This window comes from Labrus bergylta, chromosome 3, assembly GCF_963930695.1.
Source record: "Labrus bergylta chromosome 3, fLabBer1.1, whole genome shotgun sequence".
Classification (NCBI taxonomy): domain Eukaryota; kingdom Metazoa; phylum Chordata; class Actinopteri; order Labriformes; family Labridae; genus Labrus; species Labrus bergylta.
In genome coordinates, this window is record NC_089197.1 from 32,482,246 (window position 1) to 32,505,145 (window position 22,900).

Sequence of the window (22,900 nt, forward strand, 5' to 3'; positions counted from 1 at the left end):
TTGGAGAGTCTGTTGGTTCTCTTTCAGGTTGTTCTCTTGTGATAGCATTCTTTTTTCTTATTTTTGGACTTGTTAAGACTTTATTTGAGGGGTCAAAACAGTGGATAGTGACCTGCAAGAAAGGAGCCACAGGCCACTCTTGTTAGGAAGTAATTTCTTAACGATATTTTGACATAAAGTACATTTGATTATTGCTATGTCATTACTCAGTATTTTGCATATTATACCTTCAACTGTCTTTTTTTGCTTCCTTTATCTGATGTATTTTAATGTCTACCTGAGTGGCACCTGGTACCTTTGGCTTTGTAAGGTGCACTATAAATAAAGTTATTCCATTTTTTCCCCCAAAGATTTGGTGTTGTCTGCCTGTTTATTTCCCAGTCAACAAGGTCAGTCCTGACCGAAAAGTTTCAACAGCTTTTTTCGAAGTCTGATTGATCCCAAATGATGAATCTCACTGATCTCGGTGATTACGTGATTTTTCCATTTGTGCAAACATAATGTTTACGTTTGTATTTTTAGATAACATATCTTATACTAAATGGATGCATTGCCAGTAAATGTCAACACCCATTCCTCACCATAGGATGAACCGGATGTCTTTGGTACTTATACTCTACATCATTCTTTAACACAAGTTCATTAATAACCAAGTTCATTAATAACTCCAATACTTCGTTCATGACTGAATATCTGAAGATGAGTGACATTTCAACCCCAACGTTGCTAATCAGCAAGTTTTTGCATTGCCAACAAGTTGAACTAAGATGGTCAATGTTAGCATTCAGGCGCTGATTACAGAATGACTGCTAGCATTAGACTGTCCAAACAAATAGTGACTTATAATACCAATGTTGTATGCTAATGCAGTAATGATTGAGGGCCGAGGACTGCATTGCACCACTTCCCTGTACTCTGATCCCTCGATGAGGTAACCCTTCTGCCATCATTTATGTGAATAAACAAGAGGACTTTTTGTAAACCTTTGATTTACAGACAAATGGCGTACGTGTAGCAAAGGCAAATTTGCTCCTTTGAAGTTCACAAGCTTATTAAGTAAATGCCTGAGGGGGAATTCAGTTGGAGCTCCCATCAAAGACAAACATGTGTGCCTTGACTCTAACTGACCACACCGCATATCAGCCACTGAATAACCTTGTTTAACAGGATTCAGTCAGAAAATGGATCTTAATCAAAGGGGAAAAATAAGTCATCTCTAACCAAGGCCCATGTATTGTTGTCATTCAAGATTGCTTTTTTGAGAATGTTTTTTAGAAACCACTTGGCTGTTGCAACATGAACACTTCAAAATTGATTTTAGGCTATCAAAAAAAAGGTTGTCAGTAACCACAACATAATTTGACCACATTGCAAAAATCTTAATAACCTTTTTATATGCTTATGTTATTGGTAAAGTATGAAAAATAAAGATGTAGAACCTCCGAGTTGTCAGCAGCCAACGGCTTTATTTTGGTGCCCTAAGTTGAGCAATATTGTATACAGGAAAAAAACAACAAATAAGTGACTTGGCTGTGAAGAGATCACGGTGCTAGTGGAGGTCTGACCCTGCGCACCGAAGTGTTCAAAGTCCTGCCTGTAATTATACCTCTCGTCAACTCTGTGCAAACACCACATCAACACATCACAAGTTTTGGACCAAAGTCATCTATGAAGGACACCGATGATCAATAAATCATAGAGATCAAAATATTCACTGCTCGTTTGAATTTCATGCAGTCCGGTGTCAGGCTACAGGCATTGTCACTGACACTGTAAATCAATAATGTAAAGGGATTAGACTGTCACTGATGAAAAATCCCATTTGGGATTATCGGGGAAGAGAACATAGAACATTAGACAGATTATAGATGGAAAAGCTACAACACACTCAGTTTACAGCACAGTTTAGTGTACTGCATTCCTTACAGTTCATTTTGCTTAATACTTTAATACTCTACACACTGGAGAATATATGCTTTCACTTCAGCAACCAGTTAAGAGAGTGTTCATGATGCACTTCACAAAGTGCATCTCAATTTAATAAAGCCAGCCTGTTCTATGGTTGCCACTGTATCAGACTTGTAAACCTCTGTATGATTCTTGATACTGAATATGACTGATGCTATTTAAAGGCTTTATGCTTTTCGATACTATTGATCATTAAAATAACAGAAATTGTGTCATTTAATGTGCCATTGAAAAGTACTGAATTATCGAAGCATTTTGACAATCTTAGCCAGTTCTCACTAAAATCTTTCCCAGTATAGAGGTTTTGTCAGTCATGGGTATTTTACCAGTAATTATTCCAAGCTGCCCTATATTAAAATCTCGGCAAGAAGTCGGGTAGAACTGATGTGAGAACGCAGCAGGACATTTTAATGACATTTCAATGGAAGCGAGCAGGCAGGGATGATGATGTACTCACACGACCGGTGAACAACGGTCGGATCGCCTTGCACATAGTGAAGTATCTTCTAATTCTTTTTTGCTTGCAAGTATGTGCTTTACCAATTGCTTGCTGAAAATGTTCAATAATATGTGGCAACTGTTATTAAACCAAAAACTGTCATCATAGCATTGGACTCTGTTGCCTTGTCCGCCATTTCTGCATGTCCCTTTTTATTTATTTGTTTTAAAAGGGACAGTGTACATTAATCAACATTCAGAAGGATGTAAATGTTAGCCGAAAGGCTTATTGTCATTGGCAGTCATTTTGCCAGATGTTTTTTGGCATCTCAGACTTATATAACCCAATAACATACGTTCATTAGTATATAAACAAACTAACAAAAAAAAAATACAGATATATACAATACAATTTGGGTAACGAGAACAAATAATAACCAACATAGGACATGACACAGTTAAAGTTATGAAGGGTAGGTACCAAAGATTAAGATTCCATGCTGAACATGATAGGGCCCATTACAGAGCCCTGCGGGACACCTGTTGAAAGGTATAAGGAGTCTGATTTATAATTATCATTTTTTTACAAGCTGTGAGCGGGTTGAGAGGTATGATTTGATATGGTTGATAGACTATGGAAAAATTGTGTCAAATGCATTGCCCAAGTCTAGGAACACAGCCCCTTTTATGTAATGCCCTGCCTTTTGAGTTGGCCTCCACCCCCCTCTGACAGAGAAAGTCTCCCATTGTGAGATGGTGCATATGTGGTCACCTTACTCAGGAAGACTTCAGTGGCAACCTGTGTGTGAAAAAGAGTTAAGAGTATCTGTGGAGACAAGGCTGTCACTACACTGATGGAAGGTAGCAGTCTTAAGTCTAGCCTTTTTGCAGTGAGGCTGCTCTGTTCTTCAATCTTTGGTTGACATGTTACAAGTGCATAACAGCTCCTCCGTGGCCTAAACAAGATCCCTGGAATAGCTGTCACACATCCTGTGGGGAGCACATTTTGTCTCTTGCCGATACTCTCTCTCTCTCTCTCTCTCTCTCTCTCTCTCTCTCTCTCTCTCTCTCTCTCTCTCTCTCTCTCTCTCTCTCTCTCTCTCTCTCTCTCTCTCTCTCTCTCTCTCTCTCTCTCTCTCTCTCTCTCTCTCTCTCTCTCTAGCCCACACAGCCTCACAGACAGACTATTTTCTGGAGTAACATTAAGACTGATGGAAGCTCCTTCACAGGACTAACCTACTCAAGTGGAGGATGAACTGGTCTTTGTGGTTCTCTGTGTGGGTCTGTGTGTGTATTTGTTTGTGTGTTTTTCATCATTGAAACAGTAAGCAAGCCAGTGAAGAGTATTTCATGAACACTATGTTCCACTGTGCCTGCTCCATTTTGCGACTTAGCTCAGTGTGGCTTTAAAGTGTGACTGAAAAATTGCAAGTTGCCATAAAACAAAACAGTCTATAACAAAGAATTAGTGCTGTCAATCGTAAATAATCACACATTAGTAAGATGAGTAGGATTACATTACAGAAAGATGTAATGCATAACCCTCTAGTTGGTTTTATCTAGCTTTAACGTTTTCATTTTAAGCTGTTCTTCACCTTGTTAAGGTGTATTATGCCTCCCCGTCTTTCTGTTTGTTTCTCTCCCTCTCCATTACTGTTTTGTTAGTAATAGTCTCAAAAGTTTAGTTTTTTCCAGCATGTAGGTGGGCGTTGCAGAAAATTATTGTCAAAAAGGTAACGAAAAGTAAAGTAAAGAACATATTTCTGAATGGCATCCAACATTTTTTCTACAAGCTTTTGAAACAGCGACAGGAGTAGATATATATTAAACAGGAGAGATTACACATCAGTAGATGAGCCAATAGAAAGTTAGGAGGAAGCCCAGCTCAGGGTGTTGATCTGTAAAAAATAATAAAAATCAAAAGGCTGAGACATTTTTGTCATGTGTTTTCATTAAGTGTATGAAGCTGCTGTGGACAGTTGTAGATCAACGAGGTATGACATCAGAGTTCACAGAAGGGCTGTGTATTGGTAAGAATCTGCCTTGAGGATATGTTTAACAATACGGGAGTCATGAGTCTACAGTCTGAAGAAATTTTGAGATTTATAGAAAGGTAAAAAAACATTGGATTTGCAATTTTTTTATTAATCAATATTTTCTGACAACCTCATAAACATAATTCTACGACACCACAAGTAAAGTCAAGGCAGTTTTTCTATGTCTCTGTGGTCTCATTAATGAACATTATGTACATACATTATGTAACCTAACAAAACGAGGACCGAAACTGGCATATACCACATCTCCTGTAAAGGATATTTTTTGGAACACGCCATTTGTTTTATTTTTGGCGTACATACACTTTTAGCACTGATTCTACACACTGATTTATAAATGACACCCCTGTTTAGTGTTTGTTTGAGTTCCGAGATTAGGTTATGAGTTTTCATGGGAGTTCATGGGAGATTTACCAAAACATTGCACATAGCCAACCATTTTTCAATAAAAAAAAAATCAATAAAAATCAATAAACTCATGACCAAGATGTATCTGTGAAAGCTCTGCATCTTGTTCATGGCAGTGAAACACAAGACGTCAGAGCTGTGGATTTTCACAAAGCGGTGGATCCTCTTTCCCCCAAACCAGTGAACACATCTTATTCAATGAAACACAGCCCACTGTTTGGATTTGTTTCTGTTTTAATTATAAATAAAAGTCAGGTTCTGTGAATCCAACATGTCCGCCCCTCTTGACAGACGCCAGTCTGCAGTTTAATCAGAAAAGTGGCTAAAAAAAGGCATCACACTTCTAATACAATCATATTATTGAGGGGGGTCCTCAATGCTCTTAATCCCTGCTGCCAGTTTGTGGGCTGGGAAGCTGAAATCAGGTCATCTCTCACCATTGCGCTTTAGTGTTATTACTGCTTCTAGATGCCAGGTGTGTGTATTAAAGTTTTATACATTTGGGGACATGACTGCCCCATAAAAGTAAGTCTTCAAACTCATCTATGCATGTGTGTACAAAACTTCTTATGAAAGAATCTCTCTTAATGAGTGCTAAATCTGAATGTCTCCCTGTTCAGCACTTTCCAGCTGTTTTTAATACAAACATACTGTCATTTTGGAGTTTAAAATTGAATCGTAAATGTTTCATTGAAAGATACAAATCTATCTATACCACTGATTTGAAGTTTGTTTTCTTATGCTTGCTGAAAACATTGGACCAAGAAAATGTTTGTAGTTTTGTAGTTTGGAACAGATGAGCTGTATTTCTAACCATCCAGAAAATACATAAAGAAATTCTCACTGTGCAGAGAGGTTATTCCATGGGGAATCATTTTTTTTGTAACTAACTCAAAACAAACAATTCTGCAAACCGTCTGTCTCCCAAAAAAAATAATTGTTTCAGTTTGTGTACGAGAAGGAGCTTACTTGTGTTCATGCATGCAATAAATATTAAAAAGTCTTTTGACACCGAACATTCCTTGTTGCTAGAAAACAAGAAAGATATTTGTTTATCAGATCTCTACATGGTTTAAAAAACTGTTTGGAGGGCAGAGGGATGGTCTAAATGTTTTTGGAGCCTCACCTGTAACTGTGCCTCAAAAGAAACTTTGATGCCATGGTAACCACATGTAAACATTACAACACAGTCCTCAGCTGTTTGGTCAGCTAATGTCACAAACACATGTACATGTAAGAGCCAAATGTGATGAGCAGACCTATACAGGGAACCACGACAAGCTCCATCAGTGCTAATGGCTACAAGTGCAAGTCAAACAGACACACAACTTACACACAAACACAATGACACACAACACAACGATGTGACATCTGAGCAGCATTCGTTCTTATAGATGCTTATCTCTTCTCATTGTCCTCAGGCTGCTTCTGCTGACTGCAGGACTGTTCAGCGACATGCATAGACAAACATAATGCACACACAAGTCAACAGACACACATAATGCACACACAAGTCAACAGACACACATAATGCACACACAAGTCAACAGACACACATAATGCACACACAAGTCAACAGACACACATAATGCACACACAAGTCAACAGACACACATAATGCACACACCAGCCAACAGACACAGAAAATGCACACACCAGCCAACAGACACATATGATGATACTGAGAGAGATGATGAGAGATGATGCTGAGCTTAATGTTGGTCTTACAAATCAGCATTTCCAGAAATAAACACATTTTTACAGGAATGATAGAAACAGAATTGTTGTAGCTTCATCTAGCTTTCAGGTTAATAATAGATTAGATTAAATTTAATTAAAGAACTGTCACCTCAAAATATTTAAACAAGGGATGTGTACGGTTAGATGACTAAAGGATGAAACGTTGTCACCCATACTAGTCGGCACCTGACTTACTAATTGGTTAAATCAATTATTAATATTGTTTTGAATGTAGGCCCACAATCCATGTTGAATGTTGCGTCTAAGCTGTAATGCAGCCACCGGCCTCTAGATGGGGCTGTAGCTCTGGTTTGTTGGCCTGCTATCCTGGCTTTACTACCTGGTCATGCTAGCACTGCTAACATTCACCACATTCATCAAACTAATTTGACATCACTCAGTTATGATTGTATTCTGATTGTTTTCTTCTCTTTAGTCCAGCTGGAATTTAAATATCTGTTTGATTGACAGGTGTATTATTCCCTTATGTTTACTGTAAGGCTTTATTTTAAGTACTGAGAACAAAACCCCCTTTTGCCCTATTATGTACACTTAAATAGTCGCTATCTTGTCTGGTAAAGAGTGAGCAAGACACGAAGCTGCACTGCTGTGGAGATTGAAATCCCTGAGGGAGTCCTCTCTGCTCAGTATTCGCTCAGGGTAACATCATTATCACATTATTGTATGCTCACTGTCTCTGAACAGCTGCAAAAGGCTTCGGTAAGGTTTCGCTTTCAGATGAACCAGGCCACTGTGTTAATTAACTATATTATTTTAAAGTTACAGGGAAAAAGGTTGACTGTCTACAGAACATGCTCTTGTCATCCAAAGTGGTTTTGGTTGGCAACACATTACAGTAAAATGACAGCAACAAATCAGTTATGACAATCATTTACACTCTCAGCAATTGAAAAAGAAGAAAATAAAAAGAAGACTAAAAACCAAGATGCTGCTAAAATGAAAAGGCAGGCAGTTCCACCTTTTACATTTACATTATACATTTCTTAAAGTGCCTTTTCAAAAGCTTTATCCAAAAAGCATGGAGTGGGTTGACACTGACAAGAGCAAATTCAAAGTTTCTGTACCTCTTTCTGACAATGCTCCTCTTCCTCTCTTCAGGTTGTGAATGACATGCGTCTAGGTTTAATTGCATTTAGAACAAGCTGCAGCTGACAAAGGTCTTCCTGTACTATATATCAAATGCATTCTAAAGACGTGAAATAAGCCGGGCAGAGGATGTGTAAAGCAGTAAGTGACAGTGTCATCAGCATAGAAATTAAAGGCAAACAGTGTCCTACCCACTGCTGCATGTAAGATGGCTGTGAAGGCTTCCAGTTATATACCACTGAAAATGATTGACGCAGGGCAAGGTAACATTATTTTTGGATTCCATTTTTTTTTTTTATTTTTTTTTTAACTCAGCCACATATTGATTTCTTTTGTTTTTGTGTTTTGTGGTTTGCTGATGGTCACATTTGCAGGCAGAGCCATTATGCCTTCACTGTCAACATATGCTGCTGCAGGAGGCTTTTCTGACTAAAATGGAAGCTGACACTCCCACTCAGCCTCCTTTGTGCTCTGAAGAAGTATTCACACCAATCTGAATACACAGCCTCTGGTAAAATCATCGTCTGGACAACAAAGCCACAATAAAAGCCTTGATCCAAATCTCCTCATTGTCATTTGAATGAAACCAAATAAATGTGAATTAAAGAAGCTGTGACTGGCAGAATGAGAGAGGCGAGGAGGAAGCAGGAGGACAGGAAATGAGACCTGTGCTGAAGAGAAACAAAAAGAGGAGTGATGGCAGGGTGAGGGCAGGAGCAGAGGTGAGATCAAGGTAAAAACACAAGCTGGAGACAGTTAAAGGAACGGAAATGAAATGTGCAGGAATGAGAAAAGATCGAGGAGGAAGAAAGGAGAGGAGAAAATGTTGAAAAAAAGGAAAGAAGGGAGCTGGATTTGGTAAAAGAGGAGCAGTGATGAAAAATGAGGTGAGAAGTGGAGAGGAGAAGGAACTGAGAAAAGCTCCCAGATGTTTCTCAATGCAGCTAATCTGCATCCTAATAAGTGAGCAGGAAACTAATCAACTCATACAGTTCTGCCTGTCAGTCTCTCTCTTCATCTCTATCCCACACACACACAGCCACACAAACACTAACACACACTCTGAGATGCTCATGCAGAGATCTCCCCTCCCTCATTCTTTGCCATCACGCATCATTTCATCCTTTTTTTCTAATTTTGGAGTTTATGATTTCTCCCATTTCCTCCCTCTGCAGCAGTAATCAACCATCCATCTGTCCACCCTGCAATAACTCTGTGCTTCATTGTCTCTTACAGCTTATAGTGAAACCACACTGCTTTGTGTAAGACTGGAGAGTAATGATGCCCTGACTATGTTCCTAAAGAATCTTTAAATCCGGTAATATACTTTGTGTGCGACTCTCTTCAATGGCAAATTTGTGATGTGTGCAAATCAAAGACAAATCTTATATGCATGCAGATACTTTTAAAGACTTAATGGTAGATCTAGTCTGAATACACCAATGGATTTAAGACTACATCTTAATCAGCAGCAGAAGCATACTTAATGTTAAATCAGTTAAATTAATAGTGTCTCTCTTTGACTAAACTAGCATTGGTCGAGTGTCATTTTCTGCAATAAATAGGTGACCCTCTCTTGGTTGAGTTGTCCGTACCTATAGGGCTGAGAATGAAAAAAAAACTGTGCAGTCAATCTATCTAAATTGTCCATTATACAGCCATTTAGAGCAAAACTGGCCAATTGTTATGTAAATGAGCCTCACAAAAATCAGTCCCATTCACAAACACCAGGACTAAAAGCCAGGTGCAGAGTGAGTGAAATTATGACTGTATGCAGTGAGTTGGCAGTTACTCAGGGATTCAAGCAGAAAATAAATCTTATAAAATATGTTACAAAAGAGCTACCTATACATATGCCATTGTATTTGGTTAAATCGTGCTTAAAATGTCTGAAGTTCAACTGATAGTTTTTCTCTTTTTGCAAATCCAGGATCAGGGCCGACAGCTATGTCCTTACTGTGGCTGCTGTAAACATATGCTTATGCAAACTAATTATAACCTGCTAATGATTTTTTTGAGACATGCAAACACTAGAGTAGTGAAAACAGATGATGAGATATGACAGAAAAATGCATGGAAGGGGGTCTGGGGGTATTCTTCTAAAAAAATGTAATTGAGTTGGTTCTCCACGACTACGACAGATATCGGTCAATTTCATAATTGTAATGACATTTGTAGTTAGTGTCAATTTGATGAGAGAGAAGAGATAGGAAGATAAGTTTTAAGTGATATAATTTAACCCAACTCGCTGTTTTCAATGTCTGCCAGGTCGTAACAAAGTTAATCATGTGACACAAGTGTAGTATTGTGTTTCTGTAACATTTCAATGAGCCAATCAGAACTTTTCTCATCCCCCACGTGATGTCCAGTCAAGAGATCTCACTGTCTGTGTGTAGTAAGGCTTTAGCTAACAGCAGTAGACCCCTGACAACAAATCTACCTTTTTATGACCTTAAAAACTGTATATAGAGTCTTTAAATCCTTTTTGTATAATCGGTGGTTAAACTGGTTCAGGGTTGCCCTAAACCCTTGCAGATAAGGGCACATTGCTTACAGGTGTTAAGAGACATTCTTAGACATGCTCTTGCTGGCTTAAGATGGTAAAACTGCATGGTACCACTTCTATTGGGTTTTGTCTTCTCAACACACTGTAGAAAGAGCAGCCCCTTGAACTGCAACTATACACTATACTGAGTATTTCTTGAAGAAGTGTCATAACAGAATAACATACAGACCATCTATACTGGTTTCTCAGTATGGCAGGATACATCATTTTTTCACAGCGTGACATCCTTGGTCTGCAGATACATCCAACAACGTCTAGCTTGCTCCTGAATAATATATGGTGCAACGGCAAAAAAAAAATATATAATGCTACTGATGTAGTAGTGTGTGAACTACTGGCATGTTGGGAGGATAAGATGTCAGAGCATAAAAGGTTCAGGTCATCTTACAATGAAAAGCGCAGCACGAGTCCAGGCCTCCAGCAGGTAGAGAGACATGGCTGCTGTCTGAGGCCCAACAGTGATGGATTTATAGTGGGAAATCTGTGTGCATCCTGCCTGGGATCTAGTCTACACATTCATGCACACACAGAGAGTCCGACACAAAGTCAATCCTTCAGCGGGCGTTGTTCAATAACGCTCAGGTGAGGGTTGAGGGATGTCGTAGAGCGCAAATAAGATTCCGTCTCACAGAACGGAGAACTGGACGAGGCTGTCTGCAGAAACCCATCAGTGGCTGACAGAATGTGTCAGGTCTGAATATGACGTTCACACACTCAGTCTCACTTATTACAGTAGTGCTATCAGCTATCAGATTCCTGAAAGGATTGGTAAATAAACAGTTTACCCCTCGGGGAGGTCTAATGTGAGGTGTGCGACTACTAAGCTGCTCACATTCACGGGGGAAAGGAATGAAAAGTCAACAGGGTGTAACACTTGATGGATACAGCTTTATCTTGGCTGCCTGATGTTTGAAACACAGGCCTGTAGCCAGCTAGAGGGAGAAAATGCAAAACTGAACATGCATGAAATATTTACAAGTAAAAATGGAATACGTAAAGTCAAATGATGAGGAGGTGCTGTGGAGCTGACAGTGTTTGCATGGAAGGGGGATGAATAGGCATTTGTTGGTGCACTTGTATCCATGTGTTTTGTTTGATGTGCTGCAGTAAGCAAAGACATGGATAATGGAAGGAGCAGCAGTGTTACGAGGCATAGAACAATATTTGTGTTATAGCAATAACACCATGGATGAGTCAAGGTCACACACACACACCTACATTAAAGAGATACTCTCAGGCTAGTGACGATGCATGCCTCTTCCTTTCCCAACAGTTATGTTTATTGATGTATGAAATATAAGAAATGTGATGCTCCTTTATTTTGTAAAAAGCGTTTTGGCTTCCTGTGCTTGTCGTTGTGACTCGCAGCATCCAGACACACCAACTTCAGGTGCAGTCCCTATATCCGTCACACATTTCAACACTTTATAAGATGGGCTGGGTTTGGAATATCAAGTATATACTGTATTAAAAAACAAAGTTTGAGGGGGCGACGGTTGCCTAGTGGTTAGTATGCACGACCCATGTACAGAGGTCATAGTCCTCCAAGCTGGTGGCCCGGGTTTCAATCACTCCTTTACTGCATGTCATTCTCTCTCTCTCTCTGTCCCTGATTTCTCACTAAAGTTTGATGCAATTGTGAAGCCTTTTGTCACATTAATATCCAAGAATATCTGAAGAAGTAATAAAATATTATGCTAGACTAGGTTAGATAAGATTAGGTTAGAATAGGACTATAAGTGTTTTCAACACACAAAATAGTCTTTGTTTGTTTGGCACCTGGATTGATAGTGCATGCTCAAAGGAAAAAATGTGCAACATTTTAAACATAAATATAGCAGAAATCCAGTATATCCTCTGTAAACATCTCTCTGAGTCATCACTGTCTTGAGTGTGACACGCAGATCTCTCTGTGATGTCATCTCAAACGGTGCTAGACAAAGGTTGAATAACATACTGTACTCACTGCTTATTTGAATGTCATGTAAACTTATTTAGATCACATTCATTCCATGTAAATTTACATGCAGTGTGAAGCTACGAGCTCACTAGAGCGCTACCATTAGCCTTCTAACAACAATACAGCTCGATACAAGGACAATTTGTCGACCACTTGCTGTTATCTCTTAGTACTAAATTATGGTGCACTCCAATTTGATAACTCCTTCATGCAAATGCAAGGGGAGAGGGGTTGGAGGTGTGTCGCTGTAGGAGAGCGGAGGATTCACTATGGCGGAGGTGTCTTAAAAAAACATCAGTTTCTTGAAATTGAAATCTACTGGATCAAAAAGTCCCACATTCTTCCTTTAAGAAGGTTGCTTTGTGTCATTTAAATGGATGTAAGAGAGCTCAACAGCTCGGCCTAAGGTTTGTTGCTAATATAGAAAGAAGATCGACACAAACACTTAAAAACAGACCGACAGAGCTATCTACTGCACCACTACCCTTGTGAATGTTATTTTAATTTAAAATGATTCTTGATCTGATGATTTCACTTCACTATAGTGCTGGATGCTGTGTAATGTAATGTATTGATTCTGTCCAATGCTCTGAACATCATGAACATGAGGAAATGTAATTATTTGCACCTACAACAGATATTTGATTAGTTAGGTGTAGGCTCAGTCTAGCAGAACCCTGAGTTGTTCAGATGAATGAAGACATAAACTCTACAATGTTTCTACCACAGTATCAAACAGGTTCAATCTGTGTGTCTATGTCAGTCTTGGCAAAGAGTATTCATAGTGAGTAATACTGTCAGTGTGTAAGTAAGGATGCCCTCCTTTATGTTTTAAGAGGGAATGGCGATGGTTTCAGTGTGTGTATTTCTTGAGTAATTGTAATTCTCATCTTAAAAGAAGACAGAACCTTCTGTTCTGAAACATTATTACTAATAAGCAGTGCAGAGTGACAGATACAACTGTACAAAAGCCCAACCCAGACCCAGAGTGGATCTATTTATACTTTCCTTTTAATGTCACTAGGAACTAACACTGTACCAACATTTTGACTTAAAAAGAATGCATACTTAAGGTGTAGCTATGAGTGTAATTTAAGTTTTTAACTATTGTAAAACTCAGTGAAAAAAGTGAATATAAAAAATATAAAAACTCTTTCTGAGCATTACAGGCAGATAGTGAGGCTACAGTTTCTCCTGGCTGTGAAAACCAGGTTTTAAGTGTGACTGACAAACGTGCATATATATGTACACAGTGTCCCTTTTCATTTGAAAGGCACTGTTCGTTTCTGATGTTGTGAGAATGCCTCAACCAATATATCTTCAGTTGGAGGAATCAGCACAGCTCATTCAGTGTGGTGTGTGTTCTGCATGTTACGGGCACAATAGAAAGAGAGAGCTGGTCAGAGCCTATAGTCTATCTAAGAATAAAGACTGAAATCCACCGTGTAAAGAGCAACGTGTCTGTCTGCAGGTGCACCGGGCTTTAAAGGAAATGAGAGGCGGCACTGATTGGTTTGATTCATGTTGCAACAGATAACACACCAATGTGTAATTAAGGAACTTAATCCAACATCTTTCATGCTCCGCACCTTACTTCGTCAAGATTGTGTGCCGCTCAACTAGCACACTGTAGCTGGACACGCCCTAATACACTGTAAGTCATGCATTTTAGACAGAGCCCTTTAGATCGCTAAAACAAGTCTCACAGTATGTGATCAATAGAGACTTCTGATACAATATGTGAGAATTCTCTAATGCCCATAGCATGATCCCCTTCATTCTTAAACTCACAGGTTCATATCCTCTCCTACGTTTTGTGTGCACATACTGTAGCCTTTTCATTCAGGTTTAAATAAAACAAGGAGCTCAGACAAGATCCCCCTTTCACCACCAATCGAGTAGCCTGAGGCTACAAATCCGAATAATATGACAGATATTAGTCATGAGCAGCTGCTTACTAGCTCAAGGGAAACATCTGCTCCTGCTCAATGATTTTAATTAGTCAAGGAGGGGCTGTTATAATACAAATGACAAAAAAACAATTAATCAGTAGTTATTTAAATCGTAAGTGTATTTCTCTTGGAATCAGAATTTGGAGATTATTTCATGGGAAGAAGGTAAATAGGGAAAATGTTGCCTCTTTCTTTCTCCATGTGGTCCCCTAAAAATAATTGATACAGCGGCGCCAGTGGAGTAGTGGTTAGTACGCGTGCCCCATGTACAGAGGCTGTGGTCCTCCAAGCGGACGGCCTGGGTTTGAGTCCGACATGTGGCTCCTTTCCTGCATGTCGGTCCCCCTGTCTCTCTACATTAATTCTGACTCTATCCACTTCCCTATCTCTACAGTAAAATCCCCAAATACATCTTAACAAAAAGGACTGATACAACTGGACAAATTCATCACTTACCCATCACTTTCACAAAGTAGGCATCAGCTTCATAATTGTTCTTCAAGGCATGGATGGTCGGGTCTTTTTTGCCCTCTACCTGGCTTAGAACCAGCATGTCTAATATACCCTGCAAATGAAGACAGGCATATAGATAAGGGACAATAGGAGCACGATGTGTGTGTGTGTCTCTTCTGATGTACATTTTTATTCTTCTAACACACTGGAATACTGATCCAGCTATTATCTTATCATCCCTGTGCTTCCCCCGTTCTATCTCCTCGTTCTGGTCTCTCTAAACCCTCTCTCCAGTGAGTAAGAGAGAGAGAGTGAGAGTGAGAGTGAGTGAGAGAGATAGAGAGAGAGATAGAGAGAGAGGGAGAGAGAGGGAGAGAGAGAGACAGAAAGAGTTGGATGTAACGGACAGGCCACATCAGCAGTAATAATTAATTATGATAAGACATGCACATACAGTAGACTGTAAGATAGAGCTAGTGTGTGCAGGCATCTCAGTCTGTGCAACACAAAAAGAGTCATTATGTGTACTGCATGTCTAAAAACAAGTGTATAAGATCCAGGTAAAATAGGAGATGCCATGGAAAAAATAACTGTAAAACATCAGCAGAAAAGCATACAAAGGAAACAAGAGATAATAGCACTTTGTCTTGTAGATCTGAAGCTTTAGTTTTAGTAATTAAAAACAGAACATGACATAGTTCTGTCATCAGTCCAAGTCTGGAACATTTTGTCTGAGCATTAAAGGAAAGAAACTTCAATCACTTGTTGACGTCAGTGTCACAAAAAACTAAACACATAATCCAGTTTTCTGCATTACAGAAATCAAACGTTCCTGAATGCTCGATGAGATTCATTTGGCATTGACTTCTTTAACACCAAGGAAAGTGATGACATTTCACTGAAACATTTATATGGCAGCCCATGACACAGAGAAAACATAAGAGAAGAATCGGAGGACAGGGACAAGAGTTCAACACAAAGTACTCACGTCCTCATAGATGTCAAAGAAAGTTGCCATGACAGCGTTTTGGATGGCTCCCAAATCAGTTTGGTCCCAGTGGATGTGGAACATCCTTCCCACACTGTGGCAGCTGGCGTTGTTACAGGGCACGTTCTCCAACAGGAAGGCCTGCTGACCGCTGAGAGGCAGAGACGGAGAAAAGGAGGGGAAATGCATGTTGTTATTTTGCATTTTAAATGTTGACACTGAAACATTGTGAAAGCTAAAGCTCAACAAGACGATTATTCATGTCAGCAGCAGATCCAGTCTGACAGTTTATTACTCATCAATAAATAATCACATCCAAAAATAGTCACTTTGGTGGGTATAGGATTTGGTAAATAACTCTCCTCTGAGTATTCATACTGCTGTTTATAATGCAGATCTTGTGTGAATTAATATTGTGCAATATGCTGTATTGCTTTGTGTTTTTTTATTGAACTGTGATTCACTGTAAACATGTAGATTGTTGTTTGCTTGAAAAGTTTTTTATTTATTAATACGTCTGGGGAGACAACTACATTTTTGCAACTCTTGGATTCAAAGACTAATTCCTCCAACAGGACGATAAAGAGTATCATATCGTATAACATTGTATCGTATAGTAGAGGGCCCGACCGATATGAGATTTTTGAAGCCAAAACTAAAACTGATATCGGGGAGAAAAGGAAATCTGATACTGATATATCGGCTGATATCTTTCTTAGATCTATGTTCAATCAGTGAAGATAAACATAGAAATACTAATGAATTCATTGATCGCTCAAATGCAGTCTCAAACACTTGTGTAAAAGATATAAAGAAGTCAAGATGGTCAATCCATTGTAGCTGCTCATGTACAAGCATCCCCGCCAGACACTCTGATGAGAGATAATGCTTGTTGTAATCGATATAGCACTCTGCTGGTGAGAAAGGACTGCTAGTGTAATACAATGATGCAAATGAAATGCTTTTTGACTGGCTAATGAATCTAGTAATATCGGTACATCTGCGGCACATCTATCTGATACCGATAGTCACTGCATATGCTAGTATCGGCTGGTATTATCGACCGGCCGATTAATCGGTCGGGCTCTCGTATCGTATCCAATTTCTGATGCTGACCCTTGTCAGTGCCCATAACTCATATCAGCGCCATATTCAGGTTGATGTTTTGATGGCTGGGCTAGGTCTCTAAAGCTCCACAAAGATTTGTTACCATTTTTGTGATGTGCAAGATGTTAGTTAATGTCTAATAAAGAAATAAATATTGGATTTTTACCCAAAACATCAGGGTTCAGATTTCATGTGAAAGTTTTTGTCCTAACCCCAACCGGATTAAGACGTTGTGGTGTGTGAAAAAGCCAGATTAAGACAACAGAAAATACTATTAAAGTCCAGGAATACATCACGGTTATGGTCAACATTCAAATGTCATTGTTGACTTTTGGTTTCACAGGGGACACAAACAGCTTCTTCTGGGTGAGAGCTCAAGTTAAAGTACACATTTGAGTTTCTAAAATCAAGTTATCACTGTGACAGGAAACCCAACTTTCCATATATTTTAAAGCTCAACCTCTAGAATGAGTTAATATCAGCAAATTCCAATCGATAGTTGTTCAGCACAGTGAATACGAAGACTGACTTTAAGCTGCTCGTTCAATGGCCAACTGTCAATAATGTAAATCACATCTTCAATCAGGATCAGTGTAAAAAGGAAGGGAATGATTGATGTAGTGTGTACAGTGGCTCTCTATGGATGGGCTTCTAGCTTTAGCAGAGACTTTGTTGTGATCAGAAATTCAAATTATGTAATATATGCCGTGGATGTTTCCAAATGAAAACATTGTTGTTTAACAGAATGAGAACTCCTAAGGCTGGAGCCCTGAGATCTAGTGATGTATGACATCTTCAGATACTGCTCTGCTGTGTATATCTTCACCTGTAAGACAAAATTACCTTGACATGTAAAAGACAGAAAACGTTATTGCTGAAATATGTTGCCAACACAGGTCATTAAGTGCGATAGACCTATCAGCAGACCAGTTTTATGTTAATATGCTTTTTGCTTGACTGGATAAATAAAGCGCTTTGCTTTGTTGTGTCCACACCCAGAATTGGGCAATTTGGAGCCACTCTTTGACTAAACCTGATTTTTCATCTAACTCTCTACCTGTACATTGTGTTCTCACTCTCACTCTCAGTCTTCGTCACCATCACTCTTTGATTCCCTGGAGAGATTTAATCCCTCAATGTTTCTTTCTGTCTTTGGAGACGGCTCTCTGTAACAGTTCTTAGATCTTTAAAGGAGTAGCGACAGAGAAAAAAGAAGGCGCTGGTCTAGAAATAGACTAATCTAGTAGGTCCTCCCCTTTGCAGAATTTAAGATTGCTCTTTTTCCCTTCAACCACCATCCAATGCAAGTGTCTTGGGAGTTAGGGTGAAAACAGACCACAAGCTGAGAGCTCAATTGGACGTCTGTTATCCAGGCTGCTTTAAAATCTTACAAAAGACTGTGTGAAGCAGAGTAAGAAAATATTAAATGTGCCCCACTTGCAGCAAAAATATTCATCATGTCAATAAGCTACAGAATGTAAGCAAATTAAACAACATGTGTATTATTGAGAGAGATATTTGTGGAGATGTATTTTTGAAAATGAAATAAAAAATTGGGATGGAGACACAAAGACTGGCAAGTCTTACCAGCACATACACACAAAGTATTGTGTAATAAGTGCCGTAATAGATGCTGTTGCTACACAACTGCTGGTTCCATCCATCCAAGAAATCCAAGTGGTCAAATCGGTACTTGAAATGTGCTCCATGAGCCTCTCCAGCACTGTTAACTGGGTGTTAGAAAAAATTGTTGCTAAGTGAACAAGCAGTAACAGAGCCAGCTAAAAACCTCTGTTGTAGTACCATCAGTATTTTATCTAAGTATTTAATGGCTGCTTTGATTGATGTTTTTCAAAGAGTGTGCACACTGGCAATCAGCAGCAGGCATGGTTCATCAGTTCAACTGAGTGTTGGCAGTGCTGCATGGTTTGATGTAAGACCAGGCAGCACTTTATTTCAGTGCATCAACTCTGTGCATTAACAATGAGTTTTCATATAAAACTTTGTTTTTTCAATTCATTTAAAGTAGTGGAGAAGAGAAGTCCATGAAGGAAACGTTCACCCAAAGTTCTGAAATATTACACATGCTGTAAGACTTAAAAAGGAACAATACTATTTATATTTGAATGAATACAATTTAAACCACAATGGATATTCTAGTTATGAAATAGGATTGGCATGACTGGGCTGGGCTGTTATGTCACATCACATTATTTACTTTGTACATTTTTACGGAAAAACACAGAGGGTGGATTAAGATGTCAGCACCTTTTTTGTTTCTTTTTACACAATTTGGTTCTATAAACATGCTGATGAACTCCATGAAGATAATTAATAACATCACTTAAAATAATTGAGGACAATATAATCTACCACTATGATATGGTAGTTGGCTTTTTTCTCCACAGTCCCCAATTTTTAATGTCACAATAGAAGCAAACCATGTATATTAGTTGATACATAAATATTAATACTGAGTGTGCAATAGCTCCAGTGGTCATTGTAATGACAGTGAAGTCATGTTAGCTTCAATGACATCACTCGGTCGTCATTAGTCAGAATTAGGTATGTTCCTAACAACAAATGTTCCTGTCAAATGAACAGAAATTTAAATTCAGACGAGTTAAATAGTCTAAAGGTTAGAAAAACTCATAAAGAGTCAAAATTAAGCACAATTTACTTAACATGGCTAAATACTGTCAAAAACCATACTGGGTGTAGCTTATTTAGAATCAATTAAAACAGTTAATCACATTCTTCATTAACAAACTTGATGGATATGTTAAATGTTTGACACGGAAATGTGTGGCACTTGAGACGTACATTACTTGGTGTGATTGGTGCACTGAGAGTGGCTACTGTTAGCAGTGCAGGCACCAACAGCCTTCGGTTATCCTTGCAGGTAAAAGTCCAAATGTCTTTGCTAATAGTAGCTACGCATTGACCTGATCGATGTGCAAACAACTTAATCCGCGAAACCAAGCTCCTCCAACTAGATGCCGTTTGTCCATTATGCAGTTTTACATCCAGGCAGCAGAGTAGGGAGAGCAAGCCCATTAACCAGAGTTACAGCCCCAGCTAGTATTGGGGGCTTCGTCACAGATTCAACATAACTTTTGACAGGCATTGTGGGCCCACATTAATAAAAAAAACATTAAAAATCAGTTCAACCGAAAATAAATTCTGGTACTGACTAGCGAGGGTAACAACATTGAATTGTTCAGTCAGCTGATCAGTCACATCCCTATGGTCACCATGCTACTTTAAAGGCTTAATATGCGATTTTTCACACTTAAGTATAATAGAAATCAAGTATATCCTCTGAAAATAACTCTGTGAGTCATGACTGTCTACAATGGGTGTAACACCAGAGTTCCACTGTTTGTGATGTTTTCAGAGTTTTCAGAGTCCTATCTTCAGTTTGTTTACATCGCTGGGACGGCCAGCAGACTCCTCCCCTCACGTATAAAAGTTGTTTAATTGAGGGACTAGAGAAAAAAAGAATAACATACTGTACTCACTGCTTAATTGAATGTCACGTAAGCGTTTCTAGATCACGGTCATTTCGGGTAAATTTACATGCAGTGTGAAGATACGAGCGCAATAAATATCGCTAGCGTTAGCATGCTAACACAATAATGCAGCGCGAGTTGTTTTGGTTTCATGCTGGTGCTCAAGGGAGACATCTGCTGGATCAAAAAAATCACATATAAAGCCTACATGTAAGCTATAAGTCTCATAAGATGAACCTTAGGAATCACACTTCAAGATTCATATTTCTCTTTGTCTGTTTCAGGTTGAATACGAAGTGTAATAGACTTACTTTTAGTCGATGTCCACATGTAAAAATATAGTACTGATACTTTTTCACTGTTCACAGGCTGTGTCTCCATGGAGAACTCTACTATGATCAGTTTATTGCTGTTCACACAAATCTATTTTTAGAGGGAAATGAGAGTGAAATATTCCCACTGTAGAGCCCTGCCTTCTACCTCTCACATATACTGTACATTAGAAGTGGATGTGATCATTTAGTATAGCCAGTACTACTTTACAGGATAATCACTTGCACAAGACAGCACAATAATTGTTCATAAATGTATCAACTTTAAACTATAATTAACCCTCAAAGGATTTTTTTAAAATATATTTTCTTGGCAAGCCGATTCATTAGGTTTACCCAACCAGAGAAGTAAAAGTCACTATTTAATGGTCACTTTTCAATGTGTGGCAACATTTCAAATGCTCTCATAAATCTTGTCTGACACTTAGCCTGAATCAGCAGCTGGCATCGCAATAGTACACTCTGCAATATTCTGGTTATTCCACAGGAAGGTTAAAGTTACAGATACTCATTGAGTGGGTAATGTCTATATTAACCTACCGACACAACAAGAAATTGTACTGTATATAAAATATATAGGAAACTGAATACATTTGGCTAAGTCTCAAAGCAGAGACATACTGTATGTGGCTGGTGTTTCAGGATGTAGGCACATTGGATTAACTGAATTTGGCTGTGATTATACATATACTGACTGGAGGTTTAGTTAAAGGTCATTCTGTGTAATCCATCAACACTGCAAATGCACTTGACCTTCCTCCTGTCTTATTAGGATCTGAGCTAACAGCAACAGAGCTCACAGAAAATGACCAGTTTTCACTACAGACCTGCCACTGCAGCACCTATTAGTCAGGAAACATCGCTAATGGTAGGTGGCTCACCAGCAGATAATCAGGGCTCCAGTTGCAAATAATTGTGTGTGTGTATACCGTGTGTGTGTGTGAGAGAGAGAGAAAAGTAGCTGTTTCAGAGTTTCAGGCTGAACTTTAGGAGGTGTCTTTTATTCACCTTTCTGAGATTTTTCTACTTCAAAAGAGCCACTCTGAAGCACTGCAGGGGTGCTGATGGTGGAGAGTGACTCAAGGTCGTGAGGTGGATAGGAAACACACACACACAAACACACAAAACTGTATCAACAGCTTTATCCAAACGGCAATGTCCCCAGCCAATCTGAAAGACATACGATCAGAGCTGATCCAGCCATTTATAAAGGGTTACAAGAGCTAAAATAAACTTAAGATATGCAGATCTTTCTACTGTACTTTACCCACATCTGTTTCATTGTGCTGCAAGCTGCCACTGCCTGAGCCAGAAAATGCAGAAATGGCAAAAACTCAGGCACTGGTTTAAATCTGATTAACAAATCCACCTTTGAATCTTTAATAACTCCTGTCTCTCTTTTATGTAAAGTACAATATAGAAAACCTGTGAGGGACTAGCTTCTAAGCAACAGGTCCTGATAGCGTATTTATGGTAATTCAATGAGAAGCCTGATTAAAGGCCAGAATTATTGTCTCTCTGCAATCTGAGGTCAACACTCAGCACTTTGTGAGGGAAAGTTTTTAGCCGTGTACGACTGCAAAAGAGCAAGTGGACTCCCAGTTAAACTTTTATTCGTATGATATCAATGATGTACGATTATCTACTTAAGGTGGGCCACATTTAGCAAGCGACAGCTGTTATTTGTTATATCTTCTGTTGCTGTGTATGTACGTGATTTTAATATGTATGCTGAGCTTCTTCAGCTCAATCATTTATCTCTGGATAAATAAAGGACCAACACTACAACAAACAATTACACAGATTAAGATTAAAACAGGTAGGACAGTTTGTAAGGAAATGTTTGCTTATACGCTAACCGAGCAGTTTTTCATTTAAAGATTATAAAATGTAACTCTTTTCCCTCAGTTTCAAGTTGTCTAGATAGGCCACCTTAACATTAATGTCTGAATCCAGTCCAGAAACCCTCGCTGGAAGAAAGAAGGTGAGCTTAAGAGGCACCACTAAATTGTTGCCGTTATGTTCAAACTCTCCTCCAATGAAGCAAAAGTGAGTACAACCTGTTTAATTGTAGCACCAGTGTCAGCAAAAGATAATGGAGATTAAAACTTGATGGAGAAAAAAGGAAGAATTGGTTTGAAAAAGAAGAGGAATGTGCAGTTTCAGCCTTTCCCCGAGTACAGTCAGCGTGTGTGTCCCGGGGCTTCTATTATTGTATGAATCCAGTGTCAGCATCAATGTGTGTCTTTTTGTGTTACTGTACTGTGTGTGTGTGTGTGTGTGTGTGTGTGTGTGTGTGTGTGTGTGTGTGT

At 39.0% G+C, this 22,900-nt stretch overlaps 1 protein-coding gene across 1 annotated transcript in view; it reads right to left on the reverse strand.

Annotated features, from left to right (window-relative positions):
- Window positions 1–22,900, reverse strand: part of itfg1 (integrin alpha FG-GAP repeat containing 1) — a 164,155-nt gene that overhangs the window by 44,398 nt on the left and 96,857 nt on the right. The window contains exons 11-12 of the mRNA XM_020648569.3: window positions 15,638–15,788; window positions 14,653–14,761 (exon numbers count right to left, since the gene is read on the reverse strand). Coding sequence (XP_020504225.1) covers window positions 14,653–14,761; window positions 15,638–15,788 — 260 coding nt within the window. The remainder of the gene's footprint in view (window positions 1–14,652; window positions 14,762–15,637; window positions 15,789–22,900) is intronic.